This window comes from Neopsephotus bourkii, unplaced genomic scaffold, assembly GCF_033783945.1.
Source record: "Neopsephotus bourkii isolate Nb327-2 ecotype Australia unplaced genomic scaffold, CSIRO-AGI_Nbou_v1 NB_954, whole genome shotgun sequence".
Taxonomy (NCBI): Eukaryota; Metazoa; Chordata; class Aves; order Psittaciformes; family Psittacidae; genus Neopsephotus; species Neopsephotus bourkii.
Genome location: NW_026901448.1, coordinates 2,867 through 22,175, shown reverse-complemented (window position 1 = coordinate 22,175; position 19,309 = coordinate 2,867). Strand labels below are relative to the sequence as shown.

General features: G+C 36.6%; 1 protein-coding gene across 2 annotated transcripts in view; it reads right to left on the bottom strand.

Annotated features, from left to right (window-relative positions):
• Positions 1-17,622, bottom strand: part of LOC133215126 (cadherin-13-like) — a 30,281-nt gene extending 12,659 nt beyond the window's left edge. The window contains exons 1-3 of one of the 2 annotated variants that reach the window (XM_061358894.1): positions 17,078-17,622; positions 4,340-4,573; positions 2,750-2,965 (exon numbers count right to left, since the gene is read on the bottom strand). In XM_061358894.1, coding sequence (XP_061214878.1) covers positions 2,750-2,965; positions 4,340-4,573; positions 17,078-17,234 — 607 coding nt within the window. In that variant the 5' untranslated portion in view covers positions 17,235-17,622. The remainder of the gene's footprint in view (positions 1-2,749; positions 2,966-4,339; positions 4,574-17,077) is intronic. The other variant, XM_061358895.1, reaches the window with a different exon arrangement.
• Positions 17,623-19,309: the final 1,687 nt, after the last annotated feature.

Sequence of the window (19,309 nt, the reverse complement as noted above, 5' to 3'; positions counted from 1 at the left end):
GGAGGCACATATTCTAAGTATAGATAATAATTGCACCATTTAAATGATAATACCAAGATGTTTTGTATGGGGAGGATATTCATGCAGGGCATTTTTACCATGAACAGCTCATTCATAGGGCTATGTATCCTCACACCAGATGTCAAATATGAAAAGAAATACTTTGGCATGAATAACAAAGTTCATTTGACTGAAGGATTTACCTCCTAGGAACAAGAGCCTCATAAAACATAAACACTGGGAGCAAAGTGAGCCACGTAAGGGCTTTTGCAAAAATTAAACCCATAACTTGCCACTAGAAATGGGATGTTTCATCTGTTCAATAAGCACTAAAGTTCTCTTTGTTTTTATGGCATCGTAATCTTTGATTACTCTGATAAATATTTGGACTATACAAAACATTGCAATGGAACTAATCACAGTTATAAAAAAAACCTATGTGTGAAAATGAATTAGGAATGCAATGAAACCAGCATATTTTAGAGAAGTTCAAATACAGAACCACATTATTTTAACTGGCTCCTGGCCTCGTTCTTTTATGTCTCCATATAGTCATTTACACCTGAGGAAAATGGTTATGAAAGTTGTTATGCTTGCTGGTTTTACATAAGCATAATTAGGTCACTGTACCAGACATGGAATACCAGTCTCGCTGTGTGTCACTGGGTTGAACCCAAACCAAATAGCTGACTTAATAGTAAATTTTAACACAAAACCATGGTCCTGTGTTGAGGATGAGCTCTCTCTCTGTTGAAGTCTGTCTGTGGAATCCACGCTCTCACTCACAGCTGTGTATAAAACAGCCTCTACCCTAACAGGGAGATCTCTCTTTTCCTCTCAGCTCACCCACTGTTTCCCTTTGCTTTGGCTTTATTGCTCAGGCCCCAGCCAAGAATATCATATCGCCGGTAGATTGTGTGTGTAATTGTACTCTACTCTTTATTTAAAATTACAACTTTCCCCATACTTATTACAGTTCTCTGAATGAATGTAAGATTTAAGAAAGGCTCTAGGTATGTGTGTATTGCCTCATAGTGAAAAGACTATTCAGTGTTATTCATTCTTTTATGATACAAGAGGAAATCCCTGTCACTCAGAGCATCATGCAATATTCAGATGCTAGGGGCCTATATTCTGCCTACAGCGGTGCTGAAGAAGATATGTAGTAAAAAAAAAGCAGCTCACAAAGAGCTTTCCAATACCTAGAACTTCTTTTCATCATTTCATTTTAGGAAATTATGAAATCATTTGTGAAAATGATCAGACTTCTTTGGGGGTAGGTAAAAGCAACACGGCTGCTTCCAAAACCACAAAGCTTTTCTCTACCTCATTGTATTCTGAGCAGATGCATTAATGTAAATGAAGTTCAAGTGCAAATCATGTCAGATAAAAAAGTAATTCCAGTGACTAAAGTCATGCCTAGTATAGCACCAGCAACATTTATGGAGTAGTAGCAAGAATACATGTGGATCAATGAGCTGCGAATCTATATCACTGATGTGACTGATTGATAGTGTCATGTACTGTTGAGTATTTTTAACATACTGCTTCTAACAGCTGAAGTCTGCATTTGGTTCCAGCAGTCAAAACCCAGAATAACTGAACCAAAGCCAATGGAGATACTTCAGATGTACTGACTGGAACGAACATTGTGAATTTGCTCTTAGCATTTATATAGTCCTTCTCATCTTCAAAGAGCATCCACAAATATTAGCTAATTCTAATTCTTTCATAATGACCTTCCTGCTAACCTTCTGGGATAAAAGCAAGAAACTGTAAGAAAAAAAACCTGGCAAGATGTGTAATCAAATGCAAACCGAGCCTCAGATGTGTAAACTATCTCTGCCTCCTGCTAGATTTTATCTCAGCAAGAATATAAGAACTTTCACCAAGGTTCATGTATTAATTCACCATACAATGTATTTTACTAACATAAAAGATGACGGTAATAATCCTTGAGCAACAGATTTACTGTCACAGTTATAGGACACAGCTATTCTCTTTTAACAGATAAGGAACTCAAAATAATATTACATTAAAATATTTGCTGAGAGGTGTCACAGGACAAGCCAGAGAAAGTCTAGGTCAGATACTCCTCAGTCCTTCTGGGATTTTTTCACTCCTTCCAACTGAAGTAAGGAATTTTGTTAGCCTTTTTTAGAAAGCTTTCTTGGAAGCAGCAGAAGCTCCCTTTACCTATCAGGTCTCTCTGCCCTCCAACCCACACCTGCAATTTGATTATCAATTCTGGGTGGCTCTAAGCTCAGAATCTCAAATAAGTTCCTCATGTTTCAGTTGCTTGCACACTTTGTACAGAGGAATAGATTGAAGAAGACAGTACTCATTTCCATGGTGACCCAGAACAGCTATTGTTACAAGAACACCTTTAATCTCCTGTTTCTGTTTTCGAACTAAATTCAAGTAGGGAGAGATGAAAGGAAGTGTCTCACTAATCTGCTAGTACAGCTGGTACTTCTTGGTTTATCATATGCTAGCTCTAATTCTCTTTGATTCTTCTTAAAATTACTGCTTCTATTTCTTAATTTGACAACTAGGCATTCGTTGCTATTTTTGATGATGAAAAAACCCTTCCCTCCCTCTTTCTTATAGCTACTTCCTCAGAAAAAAACCCAAACTTACTGCATTATGATATCTATGTATGAATTTAACCTCTCCTTCAGTTCCTGGACAGTGTGTAAATGAGACATTAAATAGTACTTCATTACTTACAGTTCAGAAAAAGACTTACAAAGCAAGCTAAAGAGTGAAAGGAAGATAAGGGTCATGCTGACATGAAGGGCATCAGTTGCACTGCAATCCATTTTGGATTTCCTGCAGGCACACACTTGCAGTTTCAATTCTGTGTTGTTAGTCAGAGGAGGATTCCCAGAATCTGTCACCGAGATTGGGATGTTGTAATTGGCCTTTTGCAGATTTTGAAGAAGGATGATCTGGGCATGAGTATCTACAAAGGATAAGGTGAAAATTAGCCACATAGCATTTGTCTGGAAGGAAAGAAGAATTTGCAAACAGACATGATACAGTTGCTCCTACAAATTAAGAAGAAAATGACCACATCCTAAGGAAAAGATTAAAGAATTTAATTGGAGGTAAGAAGAGGCAGTGCAGAAATTCTTTCCTGGGCTGAGAGCTAATTGCAAACTTATTCCAAACCCCACAAAAAGAAATATTTTTTAACAGCTTCTTTTTCTTTAGATACAGTATTTAAATGTCTGCAAATTATTGGCAGAATTTACCTGTGGAAACTAATACACCAATCAAGTGCTAAGGCATGTCATCCCCAAGGCAACACAAGAGGGAAGAATATATGTATTTATTAATGGAAAAAACCCTTATTGCATGGAAGTACAGGCATAGCTGTTTAAATGTTTCCCCAGTTTGCCTGAGAAGGCAGCAAAGAGAAAAATGCACCTTCAAATGCACAGATCTGCTCTGCCTGAGCAACAGTGGGTCACAACAGCTGCCGGTACCCAGATGAGTGTGCTGGTTCTTTTAGTGGTGTTAACAAAGAGGTGGTTTGATGTTTGGAGAACAGCAAAGAAAATGACTCCTCCACCTTTTCCTGAAGCCAGGTACAGACATCCTGGCTATATCCTGGCTACATCTACCTTTATTTTTTTTCTAAGAAGAATATGAAACAAACCGCTAAAAGATTCAATAGTGACATAGATACTACATGCTTAGAAAACAAACAGAGATAATATACATTAAAAAGAAATCACAGAATGTACTACTTAGTGTTTGCAATTTGGTATATGAAACTTCTGCAATTGCATAGCATGTACTTTGATCTTCTTACCAGCAGTGTATGGTCCCAGTGCATTGGAGTGCATTGGAGTCTTTTATTTGTGCAGAGTTCAAACACTTAAAAATCAGGAAGTTTTTCAACTTATAACCAATTGTAACATTGTATATTGTAACAATAATCTGCTAAAGCCCACGCAAAACTTTCATGCTGTCCTAATGCAAAGCATTGTGCATCTCATGCAAACAAATGCCACGCCATGAAATATGGTCATCCTTACAAAACTACAAGTTATCAGCAGACTTTCTTTAGTGCAAAACTGAAAGAGAAAAGTTTGTTCAACATGATAAGAGGAGGAAAAAGTCTGCTTTTACAGAAAATGCAGACAGACTGTTAGTACGTCCCACCAGGCAGCTAGTCTGAGCAAACAGTGTCAAGCACCAGCAATAGGTCCATCCTACAAGACTTGCACACAACTGCTCCTAAATTCACAAAATGGGCAGCCTCAGGGTGAGTATCTGGGATGTAGGGGTAGGGTACAAAATGCATAATTAAAAGAAGTAATAGACTTACCGTTAAGTGTGGCGAGCCTCCACATTTTTTCTGGGCCAGTTTGCTTACTCAGTTCAAACGTGAATGGATCTGTGTTGGGAGGAAGGTCTTTGTCTGTTGCTCCGAGTACCACTATCCTGAGATCTTTCCCATCATCACAAACTTTTGCCAGTGTTGGGTAAAGGGATGGGACATTGTCATTGACATCCCCCAAGGTAATGTATAAAGTTCCTGTACCTGTAGCGGGAGGGTGACCTATATGAAAAAACAAACATATACTTATTAAATCATACTTCCATAAACAACTGCTCTTATTTGTACCTGCATGCTTGTGAAGGGAGATAATTTTTATAATTCTTACCTTTGTTATATCAAAATTATTGCTTAAAAAATTGATGAGTAGCTATTGTAAATTTATTGGTTTATTTTCAGAATGCAGCCTGTCTGATTCTCTACAGTATGGATAATTATTTTAAGGAAATCTCTGGGAGAGGAATATTTTGAAGTTAAAATGAGTTTAGGACATGAATAGTTATCTGAAAAAGAATCTGTTCATAAACACATACTGAAAGAAACATAGGAAGAAATGCGCCTAGAAGGAAGGCATAGTATTAAAAGAATCAAGAACAAGACAAGTAAGAAGAAAAATGTTCTGGAAAATGGTATCTTTTATTTACCCAGAGTCACACTGTGTTAGTAATGGAGTTTCAGTCCTTCTCAAATGATTTGCCAGCCTCAGCCCTGACCTGAAAGAACCCATTTCAGAGGCAAGGATGTTGTCTACTCACCATGGTACCACTACAAGACTTTGGACCAAGACTGTGACTGAAAGCAGCCGTGGTACTGGAAGCTTTTGTAACAAGACATCTGTCCACTGGGAGCAGGACTGAAACTAGCACCTCATTTCACAGAGGTCAGAGAGGAGCTGACAAGTGGTAATAAGTTTCAGCTACTACAGATGTTTGCATGGTTGAGCCAGTAACATACTGCTTTCAGTCTAAAAGCTCAGTATCTTTATCTTTTATCCTTTTGCCATCCCATTTTAACTGATGTCAGAGCTTTCTAAATGCACATTACTTTCTTTGTTGTATACCACACTTAATTCCTCATTTGAAATGCTGCACTTCTGGGTTGTTTTTATTACTCATTTTTCCGATTTAGAGATAAGATCTATGATCTCTGCACATCCCTTAGCTATAAACCCTTAGCAGGTAGAAAGAATCCAAGATGTTGCACTTAACCTGTAAAGCACTAGTGCAATGTGTCATGGTAGTTTTAAGTTTAGTACTGAAAGAGGTGCGTTTTAGCATAATTACGCTGCCTGTAGTAGCCCAATAAACTCCGGAATTATTGCTGCACTGTGAGTGCATCCTAAGAGAGAAGTAAGTACCCTGTGGTCTGGATTTGATAAACTACTAACTGTATCAGAATGTAATTAGTCCTTCCAATAACAAACATTACTAATGGTGACACTTCATCTGTTTCATGCACACACAAATGCATAACAAAGAATTTTCATAGTTCTTTAGCTCTCCCCCTCCCCTCATCTCACACTTTGTCAGCAGAAGGGCTAGGGTTGAGTTATTTTTAATGAAAAAGAAACTATTTTTCACTTTTTATTGGACTAATTGAATTTGCAGAAAGACTCCAATACATTTTTTGTTCTTGATATATTATTAAGTAAAGTCATACGGCGGAATGGATGAAAAGACATTCGAGTGTTTGAAATATGATCATAAAAGCCAGCCTTTCATGCACTTAATTAAACTGCTGTCTTTAATTTTGAATGCATTATTTTCACACTGGACTGATAATGTCTTCTGCACTGCCCTTCTTATCTTTCTCTGAAGTCAGTAATATTAAAATCTGCCTTTTGAAATTAAGAAGCCAACAGCATTATGAATGTACCATTATTTTGTCAAACACAGATATGGCTGCATTTTCTCTGCTGTGCAAATGTTTCACCTTCTTTGTATAGCTTATGGGCTAGCCAAATACTATGCACAAATAGAGAGAAAGGAAATTGCTTCTGTCCATTTCAATGACTTATTCTCTGGTTGGTTTTTATTTATAACAATTTAAACAAAATCTTCTGGTGATTTATGAAGACCTTCAAAAGAAAAATAAGCAAATGTGAAGGTCATAAACTGAAGCTTGTTAATACGCATGTCATAAAAAAATACAACAAAAAATGAGTCAAGGAAAAATGGTCACAACAGATCCACTGGGAATATGTGACTTTCATAAATTTGACAGTATTATGCCTTTGAAATAATTAAAAAATCACAGACAGCTTTGGCTTTGAAATGAAAGATTTTAATTCCAAAATAAAACTTCTCTTAATTTGTATTGTAAAACCTTGAAAGAAGAATTAATGTGCAAACTAAGACATAAAGGACTCTGCCCATCAACCCTTGGGAGCAGGTTTTCAAGAGTTCTTCTCTGTTGGCCAGTTCTCCCAAGGCTGAATGCTTTAAACTTTTCAGTGCCTTTAGGGCCATTTGGGACATAGATAATTTCAAACTTCTGCTAAGGCTCCCACAAGTGGCACAGCCATGAATATGCTAGGACAAATATATGAATGCAATAACATTGCTCAAGTGTGTAAAGGCTGCTAAAAAAGAGACTACTAATTTCACACTGAAAGTGAAAGCTTGGTATTGAATCCTGAGTTTAATAATCTAGGGTAAGACTGAGAACCTTTACAAATAATCTTCAATGAGACTGAAATGCAAGTAAGATCTTCAAAGTTAGTTAAGGTCTGCAGGACTGGAGCATTGATCAACAAAGTTATTTGATCACTAAAATAGCACATATTCATCTTAGAACATGCTGTAGTTAGAAATGCCTGATATACTTATCTGGATTGGATCAGGACTGGTAATTTCTTCATATCCTGGCTTTAGACTGCACACAAAGCTTCTAATAGTAGTCTGCAGTTAGGCAATAGCCACTGCTGTTGTTAAGATGAATCTAGTGAAAAATAGACTAACAAAAGTAGTTCTACTTTATGAGTTAGAAAGTGCCATAGAATATGATGAGGTCTATTGTTTGGGGACTAGAATCTGTAATGCAAGGGAGTGTTACCATAAGGTTTTAGTGCTATCAACATAAATGAGCATGTTGCTACCTTTAGATAAGAAAAAAAAATAGTTTCAAAAGAAATATAGGTACAGATTCTTTGTGTACTTCTGAATTTCAATGAAAAGACATGCAAAACCATATCAGAATTATCAGTGTAAGGCCTTAAATTATAAGCCCTTTGTAGAAACACACAGCCAAGAAATTTGGAAACTGGCGTTCAATTGAGGTCCAAAAGGTTCCTGTAGGAACAACAATGGCATTTAGACATCAAACTACTCAAAGAAGACTGCCATGCAGGTACTTAGTTTCTTAAAAGACACCAATTATGCACAATGATGGCCATGAACCAAGATGACATTTCTCTTAAGTGTCAAAACTCGAATAAAATGGCATGTCTAACAAGCCATCACATGGTTGAATGGCTCACGATGCATTTAATCTGAGCATAACATTTTTATAGACATGAAAAGCCATTTTATGTTCCTCTTTCTAGTTTTCCTACAGGAATGTGATGCTGTCATATACAGATTTCCAACATGGCTAAGCTGTGTTGTGTGGAATTAAAGATAGTAATTGGGCTGCTTTGAATCTGAATTAAGACATTCTTAATCAGTTCACATTGAAATGCCAACAGCTTTCAATTATTTGAAATGACAGCAAAAATACACAGTTAGGAATTGAGGTTTTCTGGTATGACTCACACAAAAAGTCAAACACCCCTAAAAACTCAGTGAAGGCTGGGAACCTGATTTTTTTAGGCATATCCAAAGAGAAACTGAGGGTTGCCTATATGGCATCTTATTTCTTAGGACAATGTAAACACTCCTGCATTTCTATCTTGCCTTCTTACTACTAGCACCAAAAAAGACTGACTGAGGGATCTGCACTGCAGGAGTAGGTCTGCAGTAATGTCTCAATGTCTCACTATGTCTTGGTCAGGCATATCTACAGCAGCTTTAAAACAGTCAATGCAGATGCTAATAAATACATAGCATCAAATTACTAATGTCAAAGCTGTTTTCGTATCTTTAATTCAAAGTGTGACTTTAATGGATCATTTTAAATTCCTACATGTTTTCATTTAATGCTGGGGAAGCCATGAGGAATACACCGCTGGCTACAGGTATCCGGGCCATGTCAACCTGCTATTTTCAGATTTAGTAGTGTTTTTCTCTACTAACTGAGCTCTATATACCACAGCAATAGGGTGAGAAACAATTTAGGCTCTTCATTGTTGGAATCTCAACAGTTATCACATTTAAACACTCTAATCTTTTCTAGAAGTAAGGCTGAGCATGAGTGTAGGTAAAAGCAGCCATCCATCAACACTAAATTGTTCGTGTGTACTTAGAGAAGATAGTCAGAAATGTTTCAAGATAGAGTTGTTGTTTAAATGCATCTTGAAGATTAAAAAAAATTAATCATGAAGGTTTAATCCCTTTGTTCCAGCTTTCCTTTTTTTTTTTTTTTTTTTTTTGATTTGCATCAAATGTCAAGATTGGCCTAAATGACCCTGAATGAGCCTTAGATTTTTCCAAGCAATCAGAAACTTAAGGTGAGTTTAGATAGCTCTTGAAGAGATGAATATTCCTTAAACTAGAGGAAAGTTTCTAAAGAACATTGCTGCTTTAAGTATAAAATCATATTTGGTCAACAGACCACCCTAATTCAAGGAATTAAACTGATGTTTGTCCATCCTACTTTAAGATTTCTGATTTCTAAAATATTTATATCCCTCTTTAGAATAACTGAGGTGTATTTTTTTTTGTATTTTTTCTTTTAGAATTGGTATTGAAAGTATTTTTATTTTAAAATCTAAAGGATATGATAAACTAAACAAATTTGATATAACAGTAATATTCATTGGGCAAATAAAATTTCATTTATTTCATGAAAACTAACAGGAAAATCCTCAGAAATATTTTCCTTTCTTGTTTGAATTGGTTTTTTTTTTTTCAGTTTGACACCAAACTTGACTTGATCTAAAATAAAATAAGCTGAACAAAGGAGAAAAAGAATTATCAAACAAAAAGAAGTACATCTACCCATATCTTATGTGAAAATGAGCTTTAAATAAACCAGATGAAAATCATTTGATTTGTAAATAATATAATTTGTTTAGTGGCACGGTGAAGGAACAAAGTTTAATAATCAGCTAACAAGAAAAATGCCAGGCACACAAAGCAAAAAGTGTTCGGTCTTGGAGGAAATGAAAATGTGTGTTCTCACTGAAATTTAGAAACTTCATCTAATGGTAACAAAAGCTAAACACAGCAAATCTCTACTTAGAGCTCTAATGATTTGCATCCTAGTCATTATGGCAAAGGAATATATATATAAATGACTTATAAATCTAATTAGAAACAAATATACATATATATAAAGGAATCTAATTTGAACTGTTATACTTTGTTTTTTTAAGAACATCAGAGCCCTTTGATTCTGGCAATAGTTAACAGATTTCCAAAGAAGTCAACCATTCTAGAGAATCCAGCTGCCACACATATCTAAGCTACAGTGATCCTGGAGGCCAGAACAGCTTTTATGAAGAACAGAGAATGAACTGTCCTTTTCACATGCTCATTATGAATGGTAGGAAGACTTCTGTACTCATTTCTTCTTATTAAATTAAGCTTCTAGCACCATCAAATTAATACATATTATCTATGCCCTTCTACGCCATGATGCTGAAATTACAAGACCATTTAATTCCTTGAGCAAGCAATGGGATATTGAGTGTCATACAGATTCCCTTTCAAGCTGAGTGGAAATTCATTTATTTAAAATATTATTGGCATATTTATGCTTTACCATTTCGCAGCAGTTGTTAATCCACTCACACTATCACTTACGTAACCCTGAAGCTCAGCTCCAACTTTTTTCCCCCACTTCCAATTTTTTTGCTGCCTAACAAAGCTACACATGTACAAAATGGGTCATCAGTCACAGTAAGAACAATTTTTCATCATATTTAAGCAGAAAAAAATGCCTTTGAGAATGTGGGTTTGCTAATTTTTGGCACAACTACCTTTCCCCTGAACCACCATGAATAAAGCCTTATCTCTATAAACTACACCTGAATCATGGTGATATTGAGGGCTGTTTGGAACTGCAATGATGCCTACAGAATTTCCTTGATTTTACTCCCATGTAAGTACCTGTAAAATGTAAGACTGCCTAGAGTCTCTTCTGGGATATAGATTTTCATGAGTTTATCTTGTTTTCAGCTCTACATCTTCCTGGAGGAGAATACAGCAAGAAAGGGAGTAAAGAATGAAGAGAGCATTGTAGAAGTTCCCAGATTGTCTTGAGGAGCAGCCAGTCTGCGCTATGTGGTTAGGCTGAGTAACAGTTCCCTCTTTAAAATTACTATACTGCAAATATGGGCTACAATAAATAATGCTTCATGCTTTCTAATGATACCGCTATGAGAATCTAAACACTAATTTCTGCTTCCTTCGTGATCTTTCCCCCTCCTTCCTTATGCTGTTTTTCCAATCAGAAAATGCGTGCATCCAAGGTGATTTGGCAGCAGGTACCCTCACTACAGGCATAAATCCCATCCAGGCAGGCATATTCCATTGCAGTTTGTGCCCAAGCTGAACTCTGCTAATGGTTCAACCCCAGTAAATGGATCCTGTAGAGTGGGAAGATACCAAGGTTTGGGTGTGCTGCTCAGAATCTGACATATTTGAAAACAGGTCTCATAAATGCCATATGCTGACATTTTGTATTAAAGAGATCCCAGATTTCCCATGAGCTGAAATTTTCTATGCATTTCTTGTCTGTATTGCATATAGATATTTGTCAAAATGTGTAAAATAAATAGTCTTTAAAAGTTACAATCTTTCATTCAGTCACTCAAATAATATATGCAGATCCTATTTTTCAGTAATTACATTTCCAAAGAGCAGAGTTCTTTCAGCATATCAAATTGCTACTGACATATGCCATCCGTCTTAAATACTGTTTTCAGCATTCTAATTTCTTTTTCTAATCATGGGTCCGTGATGACAAATTAAAACAATATTTTGTGTGCAATTCATATTTTACCGAAATTTAAAATGGCAAGAAAAGGATGAGTATTCAATTTATTTTCTCTTCTCAATTAATACAGCAATTAAGATAAGGGGTATAAAACTGGCTTAATTGGGTTGCCATGGCAACTAATTGCCCTTTTTTTTTTTTTTTTTTTTCAAATAGCATGTTTTAGGTGGAATCAATCTGTGGTAATTTAATTATGTACATCATGAAGCAAGAGAACAGGTTAGATACATGTGAGGAAAAGCTTTAACTGCAAATTGTTATACATCTCTCTGTTGCTCCAGCACTTCCTAGATGTCGTCTATTACTGTTCATTACATATAGTACAAAATGGATATATTTCTTTTTAATGATTGAGAGTATCAAAAGCTGCACAAAAAATGGGATTTGGAATTGATTGGGTGTAGTTCAGCTGGTCCTTGGAAACAGGGAAAGAAGACCCTGACTCACTTCTTCCTCATTTTGTTTTGCATATGTCACAGGGGAAGGGCAGTAGTGACACTCAACTGGCTGCTTTGTATATGCAACTGGACACGGCAATAACAGGTTGTGGCTTTTTTAGCTGGCCAGTGTAGCCCAAAACAAGCACTGGAATCACACCAATTCAGAGTCGTACCTTTTTATGTGCTTCCATATCTCCTAACCCCTACTTTCCTCAAATTCTATTAAACAGAAGTCTCTGCTCCTGGAGCTTATTTCCAGCAGCTCAGCCCTGCCTGTGCCTGCGGGTGGCTGCTGTGCCAGTGCTTCTCCTGTCAAACACTTGGGTGGTGTTGTCACATAGGGAGCAAACTAATTTTAGGAAACAGCTCCTTTCAGTTGCTCTGAGAACTTAACTTGCATTTACTGTGACTTAGTGCTCTTAAAGCTACATCAATTATATTTTTGAACCCTTAATTCCGTCTCTGAGCATGTTTACCACCTGGAAGACATGTCACATTTTTAAGGACATTTACCCCCCTTATGTTTTAATGTAGTAAGAGTACTTGTAGTCCCAGTTTTTGTCTCAGTGGTTCCCTGGTGATGAAAAAGGCATCATGCTTCCATTTTCTAAGGGGACGGGTCTCAGTGGGAGCCCATTACTGCTGGGCTTTTCCACATCACCATAGCACAAGACTATTAGTGTTTCCTCACTTGGCACCAGCAGCTGGCATATTTGAACAGCATAAGTGGTTTTGCCATGTATCAGGCAAGCAAAGGTAACCAAAGCTTTTCTTTTAGAGAGATAGAAAAGGTAAAGAGATAGATAAAGGAAACATTAAGTAGGGTATCATGACTGTCCACAAGATAACATGAGTGATTATTGCGTAACTATGGTGAATCTAGATATGTTTTATTAAAGGAAAGGGAGAAACCCATTTTAGCTTTTTTAGATTTCACGTTTCCCAGATATATTTTAGCTTCACTGCTAAAATTTTTGTGGTTTGCTCCTCCCTTTTTGTTTCTAGGTTGTGACTCAAACTCTCACAATATAGGGGAAAAAAATACCATTCCTAGAGAGTTCTTAGCATGACTGACTTTATGAAAGAAACAAAGAATTATGCTGCTTCATGACAGTCATCCCAAATACTCCACTGTGGAATGAAATCTATAGGATGACACTATAACACAGGAAATTTGGGCAGTCTCTTCCAAGCGGATTTCTCAAACTCAGGTTATTTCCTGACTATATTTAACGTGTGTTTTACAGTTACATTCCCAATAACTGCACTGCGTGCTTGTTATACTGATTCAGTTTTAGTGATTAGAATTCTAAATTCAGGAAATAAAATTATTACCATTATTGGCACTTCTGTTAATTAAATGAAATCTCTGGTATTTTCCAAGTTTGCATAAACCTGACTTTGTCCCATTATGAGCTCATTCTCAGATTAAACACAGTTTGTGACACTTTAATGTGTTAACTCTGCTTCATGATATTTTCTACTGGTGTTTAACTTCTTCTTTAATAGACCAGAGACTCTATGTCCACACAAGTCTTTAATAAAAAGTTTCAAATTTTAAAGCACTAATGTGACCTTTACTGAAATCAAAAGTACAGAGAAAATTAGGATAATAATTCAAAAATATCCTTTAAGTGAATTTTCCCCCAATAAGTCAGAATTTATTATCTACAAAATTAATAGTCTCCATCAATGTTCTTACACATTGTTTCAATTATGTTTGAGACAGAAAAAGGAACCTTTTAAATCAGAAATAACATGATTCATATTTTACTGCAGTTAATATGCTGAAATCAGATAATTTCAGGTAAAGCTGAAAAATAATACCATAAAGTTAAAAAAATATCATAAACGACATAAATGACATAAAAAACTTCCTGCAGTGGAAAGACTATTTTCTATTGTCCATTCATGGTTACTGGTAAAGAACAGTTTGGTGATTTACTGAAGAAAAAGATAAAGATATGACAGATTTATGCAAAAAACTATCAAGCATGAAGCTCCTGGTTTTACTTCTGACAGAAATCTTCAACATTTTACAAATAAGAAAAATGCCTTTTGGCATTTGTCCCCTGTGCTGAAGCGCAACAACATGAAGCCAGTGTGTGTTGAATCCAATGACAGGTTCTCTATTGACATCAGGGAAAGAGGATGAAAAAAGTATCACTGTGGGTTTTGTTTTCAGCTGCCTCCACTCTTCACCCAAGATAGCACACGAATGTGAGGCCATAACAGAACAATAGTATTTTTTCTGTAATTATATAAACCTTATTTGCTGTCAATATTAATAGAATATATTTATTTACCATTTTAGTAGTCTTATTCAATTTTAGAACCTCACCTGATTACAAACGCTGTTAAAGGGCAGCGCACGGCTCAAACACCCTCCACCAATAAGCATCATGTTTGCAGTCCCTTATACTGACAATTAACAAAGGTAACACTGCTGAAACTCGTTCCAGTGCTGTCAGAAACTGAACCAGGGGAAGAGGGATGCGATGCTGTTGATGTGGCCACACAGACATGCAGACCTCTAACTGAACTGGCTTGTCTCAGACCCTTGCAAGCTGATCACCAGCTCACACTGTGCACTAGACACTACCAGGGCTCTTCTATATTCCTCAGTTAAGAGTAGGGAAGTCGATGGCAGCTCAGACTTCCTCAGTACATGTGCCACTCATCTCAGATTTGATCTGGAGATAAGAAGATAGGCAAAAGAAATAATAAGTTGCATTTAATGCTTTTGGAAATGCTTTCTCTGATTAAGTATGTTTTTTTCTTTCTTCTCTTTCCTTTTCACCTCAAGCCTGTTTGAAGAAGCAAATGATTTGCTTTATTGGAAATGCCTCTGAATGTTCATTTTATCATTTTATCTCATTTGGCAATTCTTAATCCTGCCTTTTTCTGCCCTCTCACATAAAACTCCTGACCATATTAGCTGGTATTAGACTAACCTGAACAGAGAGACTTGCAGTTCATGGACAATGCTGGTTTAAAGAAAATGCGTGCAGACACGTTCAATCTAATTTTCTTCCTTTTTAAGTTAACATAACCTTTTCCTAAAGTTCTGAAAGAATTCTGCATTCATTACATATTATCCTACCATAATTTATCTTGTCATCTAATGTAATATCCCTTTTCAAGACAGACATTAGCTGTGATTGGTAGAAAAATGAAGTGGGCTTTGCAACTTTGCAAGTTAGCATTATTAGTGGTATGGAAATAACTAGGGGAACACATTCCCAGGGGTATTATCTGTTCCAGTCATAACTTCAGGGGACAAGACAGACCTACCGCTTGATATCAGTTGTAAAATTTCCTTTAGCCACAGAATAGACTGAGATTGCAGAGTGGCACCACATGGAGCAACTTGTGAAAGGAGCAGTGTGGGAACTGCAGAAGCCTGTCCCTCTGAGGCCTGCCCAAGGAGCAGCACTGATCCCCTGCAGGCCCCAGCATCACTCTCCAGGCCAGTAGTGACCAGAGGGAAATGTCTCTGCACGGTTGAGTCTGGGGCTCTGGAACTGTTCCTGCTCTTCTTGACTCCCTACATCCCAGTCTTACATATTGATGCAGACCAGCAGAGATTTTTTCCAGTTATCAACCTGTCTCTATGTTTAACGTGTTTCACAAGTAGCTGGATAATTAATCCAGGGTGATACAGACCACAAGGTTAATATCAGCTATTTAAGTTCTGCTATTTATTGCCACTTCCATATGTAGTTGAGCTACATACAGTGAAGCAGTACAATACTCCTGAATGATCATTATTAACACTTTAGCATGACAGTACTATATGTACACATGTGGTTTCCAATTACTTCATTCAAAGAAATCAATAATGTTGGTGTAGATTAGCTCCTGCACTAATTGTACTGCAGAAATACAAATAGACACAGCAACAGCCACCTGAATTAGTTGCTGACTCAGTGCCCCAACTGAAAAGGATTCCTTTCTGTAATCTCTTCTCTTGCTCTGCTCTTCACCTTTCTTGTCTCTCACTTTTCCATAAAAAAAAAAAAAATATCTGGGAATTAAGAATGGTCACTTAGCAGTGAGGTTCTTGGCTTAGAATAGATGGGCAATGTGTGTTACCACCCTAAGCACAACAAAAAGTTATGCCCCCAAATCCTCTTTTATTCAGGCTAGTTTCCGAAGTTAGGAATATTTAGATTCTTGTTCTATCTATTCTCTCTGAGAATACTTGACTTCACCTTTAAACTGCATTCAACCTTGCCTTTTTGATAGTCCCACAATAATGTTATTCTGAATTTTTACTTTCATTGTAAAATGACATTTCCCAGTGTATCAGATTTTAAGATGCATTTAAAAACTCTTTATCCAATAGCAAGTAAAACACAGAAATAAGTTTAGTGCCACATTTTCTATGGAAATGTCCTAAGAAAAATATGTATATGAATATATAAGTAAATCATCATCTCAGCAGAATTCTTATTCTTTCATACTTAAGGCGATATTTTCTTTTTCCTGTCAGGCCCTGCAAATGTTCCCTGAGTCATGTGGTTACAAAAATGTAAAATTACTCTCCTAAAAAGAACACTTTGCAATTCATCACTAGGGCTAAACCAGCTGCAGCTGTGAACAAGCGTTATATTACAGACAAATCTTTTATTTAGTTTGTGCCTTTAGCTCTGGAGACTTGGAACATTCAGGATTCCAAAGTCACTCACTGAATTTTCACTAGATAGTTTAATTTTGATTATATTTGACAGAAGGAACTTTAACCCACACAATATGTAAAAAATCTTTCATTTTAACAGGGGTTTTTACTCATGTCTTTATTGTCACAGTCATTGTATTGAATGGAACAGAATCCAGCATATCAGGGATGAGTTGTTATTGGTATTTAGGTGCCTTAGGCTTACTATCTGTTCAAATATTATGAAGAAATTAACTGATAAAGAAGATTTATGACTTTCTGAGAATGTTCACAGACTGTTTACATCTAGCGTTAAGAACTCAGCATAGGAATAAACTCTTCTAAGCTTGAAGCTTCAAATTAATTCCTCTGTTTGTCGCAATGATATCCAATACCTTTAGGTGGCCACCCAGCAAAGTGTTAAAGCACGTGCTGAACTTCACACATGCACTTTTCTGAAAAGAAAATTTCAAGTAGGGGAAAAAAAGACATGCACTTTAATGAATATGATCCATAATAGTTACTCACCATTGTCAATTGCCAGAAAGAGAGCTGTGTATGTGTCATTTTGAACATAGACAGATTCCCGATCCAGAGCAGCAGTGGTAATAATGGTACCATTGGTAGGACTGATTTCCAGCCATCCTGCTGGATCCTTGTAAATTGAATACCTAAATGAAAACATAGAAGTTGTTAACAGATTACATATCTAGATATAAAAGCATTACATTACTACAGAGAATACGTCTTTGTACTCACTGGCTTTCACGGGGTTGATACTTAAAAAACACACTTTAAAACCTGTGTCTTCCCTTTGAGGTGGTTCAGTATTGTTAACCTGATCTGACAGATGGAGACACAAAGTGGTTTGAGTCAATTTCTTTGGATACATATATTCCCCAAAAGCTTAGCTTAGAAATCAATATTCAAAATATTTTGTAGGATATGTTTCCTACTTCTGTGTTATACACCTGAGTACCTGAACACTTGCCTTGGCCTTGTCATCAACACTGGTATTTACAGTTTTCATGAATACTCTCCCAGTTCTCCTTTTTCCAGACTCAAAATTGTGGCTGGACTAGGAGCAATAGTTGTATGAGTGTTTTTCTCTTTTTTTTGTTTCTTTTCTTTTTTTTTATTTGTTGTTTTGTATGAGGCTAGAAATGTAATAATTTGTGAGGTATGGTAACAGAAAGAGTGTTAGATTAGGGATTCACCAGGTATAACACAAACTGATTATATGCAGACCTAGCTTCTGTACATGTGTTCTGCAGTCTGTGATCTGTAATTTCCTGCTGCTACTGATTCAAAGAGATGCTCAGAATCTTGGAATAATTCAATCACATATATGTTGTCTAAATAAGGATTTGAAAATGCTGTCAAGATCCCTCACAAATGTTGTGTTTTCTTTGCATTAATCAGTACAAATATTTAGACCATGTTACTGGAAACACTTAGAGAGATTGTAGAGTTTATGCACTGAGAACTGACCTGCTTGACTGAAGTAACAAACATAAGAATATTCATTATTAGGGCCTAATTCTATTACCAGTTAAATATATTAAGTATTATAACAACACAGAACTGAATTAACTGGCACAAATTCCCTCTCCAATGAAAAGTGTATTTAAAACCAAAGCTCCAAACATATAATCAATACTTAGTATGACAATCTGTTTATCTTTTTTGTAGTGAACTGTTATAGGTCATAAACATCCATGCAATCTTCTATAGCCATTTTAAATTGTAAGTAATTGATATGAAACCCGTTATTATTTAATAAGTATGTGTCTAGCCTGTTAGTGGCATTCATCTGAAAGGTGTCCCATGAGATAATGCTGCCAAAAATAATTTGTCAGTGAAACTGTTTCCTCAGGGGATAATCACAAATAACAGATTGTTAGGGGGCTAAAACAAAGTAAGTAAAATGAAATAAGATCGCAGTTGCTAGAATAGGAAAGAATAAATTGCAACCAACAAAGACAGACATGGTCTCACTGAATGCTTATCACAGAGGCTTGTGTTGGTCTCTTGTGCTACTGGAAAGAGGTAAAATGAGTTGTGATTCATTGCTAGATCCCTCTAGTAGACTGCTAAGGTATGGCCAATGCCATAGCTAACAACAAAGGACAATGTGCAGCTGTCCCATCCAGCTGCCTCTTATCCGCAGTCCTCACGCCAGACCTCTCAGTCCCATCTAACTTGTGCTTTTGAACTGCCCAGTTATTTTGATCAGATGGAGTTTGAGAACTTTGAATTTCTGCAGGGGTCTCAGAAGAGCTGGGCAGAGCCACAGCTCCAGCCTGTCAGAAGCCATTAGCACCATTCATTATTCATGCAGCAGACTTTCCTGTGCACGAGCAGTAGGACTGATCATTTGGCTGAAGGTAAAAGATCACAAAAAGTAAATGACTTAGTGCGTGGCTCGAGCTTAAATTTTGTCATTAAGATGACACTGTTAGAGACCACTGAATGAACTGAATGGATCTCATCTGCCCCGCATACCACGAGACTCCCTTCCAACATCTGAAATAATGCCATGGGAAGATGTCATTAAGATGAGGTTTTTTTTCCGCCTATGTAAGTTAGGAGAGGTGAGAATGGACTTAGAGCCTTTGAATAATAAATTTTAGGCTTGGACACCGTACTATTCCGCAGGAAGAAAACACAATTGCTAAAAAGGGAAAAGTTCTGGGCAAACTGGTTTCCTCATGCATAAATGAGGCAGTGCACGTACAAATATATGCAGAAATACAGGCC